General features: G+C 45.2%; 1 protein-coding gene and 1 long non-coding RNA gene across 7 annotated transcripts in view; both read left to right on the top strand.

Annotated features, from left to right (window-relative positions):
* Positions 1-10,000, top strand: part of bcas3 (BCAS3 microtubule associated cell migration factor) — a 210,352-nt gene that overhangs the window by 80,481 nt on the left and 119,871 nt on the right. For all 6 annotated transcript variants that reach the window (XM_060074791.1, XM_060074792.1, XM_060074794.1 and 3 more), the window contains 3 exons: positions 2,482-2,582; positions 5,866-6,062; positions 6,466-6,563. In XM_060074791.1, coding sequence (XP_059930774.1) covers positions 2,482-2,582; positions 5,866-6,062; positions 6,466-6,563 — 396 coding nt within the window. The remainder of the gene's footprint in view (positions 1-2,481; positions 2,583-5,865; positions 6,063-6,465; positions 6,564-10,000) is intronic.
* Positions 6,570-10,000, top strand: part of LOC132474234 (uncharacterized) — a 20,642-nt gene continuing 17,211 nt past the window's right edge. Inside the window, exon 1 of the long non-coding RNA XR_009529626.1 lies at positions 6,570-10,000. This exon is cut by the window's right edge and continues 2,719 nt beyond it. This is a non-coding gene — a long non-coding RNA (uncharacterized LOC132474234).

Raw genomic sequence — 10,000 nt, forward strand, 5'->3', positions numbered from 1 at the left:
GATCAGGTTTGACACCACTGAGAACCGTGCACAGGTAAAAATATGTCCTGTCCGCTTGTTTTTGGGGTTTTTTCAACCGTGTTCTCTGGTCTACAGATTTTAAATCAATTTTTTGAACTATGATCTATATGGCCCTGGCTTGTTTCTCAAGTCAGACAATAATCAACATGCTACAATACAAGGGTTTGATCCGTTAGACACAATGTTTGAAAATAATGAACAGCCTATGAGTCAAAAGTGTCTGATCAGTTTGACACAAAGGATCATATACGAGGTGTGTGTTGGTGTCTGTGTGTATGTGAAAATGAAATGCAGAAAATGACTTGACCCTTAGCTTAGCTTACTACCTCTGGCCCATGAAGCCACCCCTACCCTTCTGCCCAGCCTACTCACTTCTGCACCCCCCCACCCCACCCTCCTCTGGAAACCCGATCCAGCTGGCCAACCAACTGCTTCGGAGCATCAATAATTAATTAGGGAACAGCTATTGGCCCCAAGGGTAAGAGAGCAAGAGAAGAAGAGACTGAAAGAAGGATTGTGTGTGTGTGTGTGTGTGTGTTTGTATCTGTGTGTGTGGGTGTGTCTGTGTGTGTTGGGAGTTAGGTGGGTGGGTGATTTGGTTTAATAAGTAACACAACACAGGCTCTGTTCTTTCACCCCTCAGACGGCCCGAGTGCTATCAGCGGAACCCCCCTTTCACTCCTCTCTCTCACCCCGTCACCCTGTCTCTCCCCTCCCTTCTTTCCCATTGAAGATCACGCCACCGCTTTTTCTATTTATATATGTTTTGTCTTTCTTTCCCGCTCGTTGCCTTTTTCCTTTGTCAGGTCTTTGTCATCTCACTTTTCAATAGCTGAGTGTGGTATTTTACAGAAGAGTAAACCTGTGTGTGTATCTTCGGTCAATATGGACATCACCAGAGAAAGACCAGACTCGGGATCAGCCACCCGGGCCTAGCCTTCACTGCTATAAACACCTGCAATTCGTGCATCGCTCTGGCCAAATGGCAAAATCTTGTTCGGGGCTGCGAGAGGGTGTGTGGCAGAAGGCAGAAGGCAGCAGCGCCTTGTGTGGCCCAGATGCACAAAACCTTTGACAACTTTATTAGTCATTCCAGGGCGTTAAACAAACCCCCTCCCCGAGGTGGCGAGAGGGAGACGATTCTACACATTAAGGCCTCATTCTACACGCCTGCTCATTCAAGCCTGCGAGTGTCCCATCTGTCTGAGCTTGCTGCTCTCTCGCAGCGCTCTCTCTCTCTCTATTCCTCACTCTGCACCACACCCTCCCCTGATACTGCTGATGGGCACTCACGCACGCACACATATGAACACACACACACACACACACACACTCAGAAGCACAGCCTGACACACATGTTCTCGCTCACTCGAACTTACACATGCTCTTTCACACACTCTGGCACGCATATGCCCACATGTCCTATTGCTCTGCCCCTGCCCTGTGTCGAAGGTGTGGGAGAGTTGAACATTAGGACAAATGATTATTTTATAGCCGTTTTTTCCTTTGTCCCACTTTTTTACATTGGATTTTTGAATTCTCCCTCAGAAAAAACAACAACTAATGCCATGTGAAACGTGTTTCTCTCCTCATATATGTGTAGCCCAAAAAGGAAAGATTACCAATGTGAGAAACTAAAGATTATTGAAACGTACAGTAAATAAAATATACATTTATTTGATGCATATCTTGGTGTTACTTATGTACTTCCATGTTGAAGTAGGGTCATCACCTACGTCATTGGTTAAACATTTTTGTGAACAGAAAACGATTTTGGACTAAAAACATTGAAACTAATCATAAACATGCATTTACAGGACTGGGTAATTACTGTTCTGGACGATTTAGTGATTATTTATTGTCTCACATTGTAATGTCCTCTGATGACAATCCAGTGGCTTTGCTAAAGATTATGATTACAATTAGCTTTGAAATGGCAGATATTATGTCCATTTTGTATCCTGAACCCCGGAAAACTAGAACTATCCTCTTCATTAGTGGACATAGTATAAAGACTGTACACACACAAGCAATGGCTCTTGAGAATAGACAGGCCGATGCTTGCTGATGGGCCAATGTTTTCTTGTTTTCAATGAGCTTTGTTTATTTATTTATTGTGGCGTAGCAATATAAAGTTAGTAAATACAATTCAAGCCATGTTATAAAGTACACATAGTTTGATGGAACTGTACTCCGATAATCAAACTTTGGCAATTTATTTTCCACTCACCTTAAACAGTGACACAGACAATACGAGAGTTCATCTATTTACACACTTGGATACATTTGCAATGCAAACGCTGTCTAATCGGTTAGTTAATTCCCTCTTTGCTAACACTATTTGCATGCCCGCGTGTGTGTGTGTGTGTGTGTGTGAGTGTGTTGCACGGCTTTGTTGTGTATTCTAAAGTAAGGCTGCTTGTTTTATGTGGTCATTCTGACCTGTCAATCTGTCTACAGTGGTTCCGCCTGGCAGCCCAGGGCCTATCGCACGCCACGAGTCCTACGACAGTCTGTCCTCAGAGCCCAGCGGGCCTGAGAACGAAGAGTGGCTCTCGCAGGTAAGACCCACTCTGTCCACCTGCCTGTTGAATATACGGTGTGTGCGGAAGGCCGACCCACTGTGGGGGGAGCCCTACCATCCATCCCACTGTTGCGTGGAGAAGCCCATGTGTGCGCCCCTGTGTGTCTGAACAATCGTCTCACTACCACAGGGTCCCGCTGTCATCCCATCGCAGACCGCTGTGTCGCGTATCGCAGTGTTTCCCAAACTTTCTTTCTGGGGACCCATTTTTTATATTTTTTAAATTAGAAACCATCGCGACCCAATTCACAATAGGCCTTATCTATAAAAACGTGAGAAGAACAAATTTGTGCATAAACATTCCTGAACGTTTTTACTGCCAATTCCGCATCCCCTTATGTATTAACTTAAACCAGCCATTTCGAAGAGATACATCACAACTTTGTTTTATGCACTTATTGAAAACATAATACACATATTAAATACACTGCCCTAAATGAGACCAAATAAATGCATTTAGGCGGAGTTCACATCTCCTTGTTGTTATTTCCTCTAACAATGTACATGAGCCTTTCAACTAGATTCAATGTTATAAGTACAATTATCAGAACAATGCAAACATTCAGTACTATCAAAAACATGCTTCTTGTTGAAAGTTTTTTTAATACTAATGTGTAAAAAAATTAATAAAAAAAAATAAAAATTTAAATTTATTTGAAAAAAAAAATTAAACAACTTTTCAAATCCACCTAGTCGTTTTTATCCACGGGTGTTTACGAGCACCGCACTACAAACATGGCCGCCATACCATTACACAACCGTTGTGACGCCTGATGAAGCGACACAAGAAGAGGATTTGAGTTTGTTTCGCAGCATATTAACCCAGTATCGTTGTACTTTTCATGAGGAAACATGGACAATGAACAACCACTCATTCATCCGATACGACATTGGGAAGTAGTTAAAAAGACCAAGTGTGACGTCATAGTGCGACGGCGTTCCTACATGCTGCATGTGGAGCGCAGGGCAACACATGGGGCTGGGAGCCGCTGTGCACACAAGGCCACAGTGGCTCTGTGCTTACAGGACAGGCCGTGCTGTGCTCTGCTTCCTCAAGCCTCGGCGCGACCACAGAGGGGCCCATTCGTTGCTACCGTTGGGAGTTTTCAGTTTTTACCTTAACACATCACCATCTTGTGATCAATGTCTTTGGAATCTTTAGAAAAATATTTACCGGTGTGCGTAATCATTGTTGTTTTTACCAATGTAGAGACGTACCATTGGCCGGATTCACACTAGTTCTTAAGAGGTTTGCTAAGAATTGATTCCACAAAGTTCCTAAGAAGTCCTGGCGCTTAAAAAATAGTGAATCATTCCTGTGATGATTAATTGTTTTTGGCCTTACATAAGACAATCTTTGCATAGATATTTACAGAACTTGTATTGGAATGCAAATGAAAATGTTCTCTTTGCGTACAAATGATTCTGCTTAATGTTTTTATGCGGCCCCCAAGCTTACAGAGTCAATGTGTCTACTCATCAAACCTACAGTTTGGGTCAAGTGAAACGGCTATCATGTCTTTGCTACAGCCATGCACTGAGCCAGTGGAGATGAGATGTTTGTTTGCTCAGATGGAAAAGGGAAACTAATGGTGGAGTCAAAAGTACTTGGGCGGCCAAGAAGTTCCCCTCCCTTTGAATGAATACCGAACTAGCTGTCAGTGCAAAGTGGAGGCGTGATGTCACGGGCCTTGCCTGTCCACAGCAATGGGGGATGAGAGGGGGGGCTGGGAGGGAGATCAGGCTAGAACATCTGCACCCATCCACTCTGATGCAGATAGAGCACCCTGGCAGCTGTTCAGCTGTGGGGATGGGCGCGATGACTGGCAGTGGTGTTAACTGTCGGTGCAGACACACACGCATGCACCCACACATGCGCACGCACATATGCACACATATGTGCACACACGCTTGCGCACACACACACACACACAAACACACACACACACACACACACACATACACACATACTCGCCCACCCACATATAGACACATATACCCAGACGCTGGCACACCAAACATATACAGTGACAGTCCTCCTCCCTCCCCCCATGTCCTCAAATACACAGCTGTTCCAGACAAATACACACAAACACACACACACACACACACACGCACACACACACACACACACTGGACACTGATTAAGGGAGCATTAACTGTCCGATTATTGGGGGAGGGATTAAGCCTGGCAGCCAGATCGGAGGGGACACTGAGATGAGAGATAGGTGGAGGTGAGAGATAAAGGTGTAAATACATCACCGAATAATGAGATGTGAACACTCAAGCCCACACCATGCGCGCCACGCAAAGGGCTGGAGGGAGTGGAGCAGGCGGGGTTGGCGTGGGAGAGTGGTGAAGAGTTGTAGGACATAACATGAAGAGAGTCGGAGATGGGGTGCCGGAGAGTTTAAACCCCAAGAGAAAAGGAGATGGGATAAGAGAGGGATAGGATAGGATAGTTCCCCTCCTCACCCTTCTGTCTCCCGCTCTCAACACACACACGCAACCTCACGCACATGTCTCTCACACACACACACACACACACACACACACACACACACACACACACACACACACACACACACACACACACACACACACACACACACACACACACACACACACACACACTACATGCATACATGTAGAAGACATTGAATTACTCTGACATCATCACCACCCGGACCTTGAGTAGCGAAAGGAGCACGCTTTTAGTTGGTTGCTATGCCAACTGAATTAATGCTTGTGTGGTGTTGGACGTGGGCCGGTTGGCAGCAGCCGTGTGTGTACAAACACTAAACTGCTTTGTCAGTAGGCTTTGGGCTTTTAAATAAGTGCTAATGTATTAGGAAGGCTGTTAAGACATCACTGTGGTATGCGCAGTTCAAAGTCCATATGAATATATGATAAGAGACACGGTTCTTACCATCGTTTTTGTGGGGGGGAGCCAATGGTGAAAACCAACCATATGAATTGGTACTCTATACTGTTGATCCCGATTGGAAAGTTTTGTCATTTTTAAGGCAATTTTACAGTTAAGTTGACCGTCAAAAGTGTAAGAGGCAACATGACTTGCATAACTTTCCTTAGGGATCAATGCAGCAATTTTGTAAAAATGATATATGATCTCATTCCCTCATCACATCGGAAAGTTTTTGTTATCCTTCATTGAATTCATATGAATAGCATGAATATTGACTCCTATTGTGCTCCTGATCCATCCATAACGTGTGGCCTCTCTCTCTCTCTGCATCCAGGTGGAGATCGTGACCCATACGGGTCCCCACCGACGCCTCTGGATGGGGCCCCAGTTCCAGTTCAAAACCATCCAGCCGTCGGGCCAGACCACCGTCATCTCCTCGTCCTCCTCGGTGCTGCAGGCCCACGGCCCCGCCCACGTGCAGCAGCCCCTCCTGGACTTCGACACGGACGACCTGGATGTGCACAGCCTCAGGTACCCGCCGCAGCACCTTACAAAGCCCCCTGAGGTGCGCCGACTCAGCCCTAAGCCAAATAAGAAGCGCTTTATTAGGACGTGTATCTGCAGTCACTGTAAGTCACGTTGGTTAAAGCGTGGGTCATAATGACAGAATGCACGACTCTGCAGGCAGAGGTAGGCTGTGGACTTTTTGGGATTGAACCCAGTACCTTTTGCTTGGGAGTCCTAACACCCATCTACCCTGCCCCCTTCATCCTGAGCAGTAGTTCTCTTCTGAATTTTAAGTTGAGAAGGAGATGCATGTGTGTTGACGATGCTTAATAGTTGTATTGCTTAAAACACAGATGGCATGCAATCCAACTAAAGCATATCACGTGTTCATATTAAGTGTGTGTGTGTATGTGTGTGGGTTCCATAGGATCCAGCCAGTGCGTTCTGAGCCCATGAGCATGCCCGGCTCCTCAAGACTAGTGGCAGAACGTAGAACGCAGCCCAACCTCATGGACGCTGGTTCAGGTAAGATACGGGGGCTTCGCCTACTCTTTACTGCCTGACTGCTGGTCTTATTTCTCACATCCTTCTACTGTACCAGAGACAGCATTTCCCTGCTGGGAGTCTCCCGGTGTCAATCCTTACCACATTGTTTTTTACTATTATTCACTTTAAACCTGCACTATGTACCTTTTGCCATTAGCAGCCTCTAGTGGCTTGAGGTGTAGCTACAGTTCTACCGTTTTCAGATGGCAGTTCATATCGACTTGGAATGGGGTTTGGGGGTGCAGTATTAGACCATAATTAGGAGAAAGAGGTTGGATTGACGGGTATGGGTATGTTTTATTTTTGAGAAACGCTGTAGTTCAGATATGTTTTTACTACTGTGTATATGGCTGCTGTACACAGTCCAGATTTATGTTTGCTTCATTTATAATACATTTTTCTGTATAATATTTTTTATGTATGTGCACCCGTGCTTGGATCATGTACAGCATAGTGTTGGGTATAGGTACTGAGGTCAGCGTTGGTCCACCTATAAGGTCAATATTATATAACAGATTAGAAAAGACAGTGTATTTGTTGATACAGGGAGTTTAGCTTAATCTCCAATGTGCATACATTCCATTGATATGATCGCTCTGTAAATCTATTATCTGACAAATCCGCCAAGGCTTGTCAGATGTGCAGATTGTCCCCAACTTCCGGTGCCAGACAATCACTGTCTGCTAATGCCATCTGATGGTTGTATATCATAGATGACACACAGGCTGTACACAGCATAGGTTCAGTGTCTGAGAAGCCTGAGAGGCTGCTGGAACATGAATGATAGATGATTGAGTGCCTGTGTCATATGCTACCGATCTGTTACATTGCAGTCTGTGTGTGAGGCTCTTGAAGAATGGACTAGCATGTAGCTCATCTAGGGCAGGAGCTTCACAGATGGTGGTGGCAGAAATACTCGTCAAGTCAACTGAAATAAATTTGATTTAAATCAAGTATTACCAATACCGCCAATATACTTCATTCTGTTCGGTAAAAAAACCGCAGTTCATCTTTATATAATGGGTTTTCCGAGGTCTTGGTGGACAATTATATTTAACTTCAAAGTTCTTATGGTATGAATAGGAATGGGTTTTGGCCATAGACTGGTGCCTGGCGGCCATTCATGTAAAGCTCTACTGCATGTGTGCCAAATACGGATTTGCTGCTTGTTTCTGACGCTAGTTGTAAATATTGGAGACGTGCCACATCTATATCAAAGAAATGTGTGTGAACCAATGGGCTATGTCCATATGTGTCACAGTCTATGCTTGAAATATTACTTATTTATATGATTGATATGCTTTTGTATTTGCCCATTCAAGAGCTGAAATCTAAATGTTATGTTATGGTTTCCTATCCAAACTGGTTTGTGAATGAGAGGTCATCCCGGTTGTAAAGGGATTGTTCCAGATCAGGAGCCAGGGAACAATCCCCTTCAAGTGGATTACCGAGAGTATGCACACACGCACATTCAAGAAATGTACCATTTAGCCCAATGTACCATTTAGCCCATCCGATTTTATGTGATTGTCCTGGATAGGCAAATTTGTTGTTCTTTAGTCTGACGTAACATGTTCTTTGGGTGCGAAGTAATTTTTTTGGTAGCTTTTACCTCGACTTGGGTCTTTTAGATGTGGTTGAGGCTAATCCAATCACATGCAGACTAGATGTCTACCAAAAAAAAATATGTCTCTCACTTTCAACTTGTAATCCTGTTAGGCGGCTCTACGGTGTGTGTGTGTGTGTGTGTGTGTGTGTGTGTGTGTGTGTGTGTGTGTGTGTGTGTGTGTGTGTGTGTGTGTGTGTGTGTGTGTGTGTGTGTGTGTGTGTGTGTGTGTGTGTGTGTGTGTGTGTTTGCACGTGCGTGTGTATGCGCACGTGTGTGTCGGGTTTGGTATTTATTGTTTGCGAGGCCTGAGCAAAACAACACTTAACACATGACTTTATTGTGTTTTTCTTCCCTGTGGCGTTTTTGTGAGACGGAAAAGATTACAGATAGCAGAAGAGGCGTCTGGCCCGTGACGGACATGTGTGCCCTGCCCTAGAGGAGCTAGTGGAGTCTCGCTCCCTGCTGATGGACGCAGATAGGAGGGTCGTCTGTTGTTATGAGCCACGTAGGTGTTAAGGTGACACAACATTCTGGGTGTGTGGAGTCAATGGTTGGGCCAAAACATTTACCCATCATTCAAAGCTCATTCCAACCCCTTCGTGGTAGACTGGTTCGGGGATATCGGCCTTATTGTAGTCGTAATCGCGAGACGGTGATCAATACGAACATCCAGTTCAAAAAACCATGTCAGCATATTAGATATCAATGACTTTTGTGACTTTCGCAAAACCCTGCGAGTATTGGCTGAGTAAAATTGGATCGAATGTCAGTCATTCACTACATATCCAAATGTATTTTAATTCAGTAGAGGATTGAACCTGTAGTCACGATCGGCCAATAGGGTGATGAGGACATGCATCAAGTGTGTCTGTTTGAGAGTGTTTCAGCAGATTCAAGTAGCACCCAACTATTAAATCAGCAAAGTACATCGAAATCATAAACCCCCGACATCCATGAACGTTTTAGTACTTTAAACAGCACAAGTTCAGGACAGAAAGACTGAGCGCGATGCAAGATGGGGGGTATACACTAGTGTACATTTGTGTGTGTGTGTGTGTGTGTGTGTGTGTGTGTGTGTGTGTGTGTGTGTGTGTGTGTGTGTGTGTGTGTGTGTGTGTGTGTGTGTGTGTGTGTGTGTGTGTGTGTGTGTGTGCGCAATTGCGCACGCATGTGTGCATGTGCGCATAACCTCTGTGTTGTGTCCTGCTCTGTGTCCTCAATGTGGCGCCACCAGTTATCACGGCCATAAATCACCTTTGTCCTCTTACCGTCTAAAATCTTTTCATGATTGTGTGCGTGTGTTTGTGTGTGTGTGTGTGTGTGCATATTGTATTTTGTCACAGTATCACAACAAACCTGCGATTCCAGTGTTGTAAAACATGCATGATGCAAACATACATGTACATGACATATTCAATCAATGACTTCAAACACACTTCCAAAGACTTGGTCTCCTTCCAATTTCCGATTCCCTTTTTGTTCTCTTCAAAGCCCCACTGGGTGCCACACGGCCCATCCAGTATGGGGCCCACGGAGCCGCCCTCCACCACACGGCTAACCAGAGCCACACTCTGAGTCCGGCCCTCCGGTGACTCACTTACAGTCAGCCTGTCTCCCCAGCGTCTGCTCTGATCTAATCTAACCTCTGCTGCCTCACAGCCCCATACACTCTCCTTATCTGTTACCCCTTCCCTCCCCGAGGTGATAGGACACTGTCTGCCTGCACAGCGGCCAGGGCCGGCGCGCGCACACACACACACACACACACACACACACACACACACACACACACACACACACACACACA

Source organism: Gadus macrocephalus, chromosome 16 (genome assembly GCF_031168955.1).
Source record: "Gadus macrocephalus chromosome 16, ASM3116895v1".
NCBI lineage: Eukaryota > Metazoa > Chordata > Actinopteri > Gadiformes > Gadidae > Gadus > Gadus macrocephalus.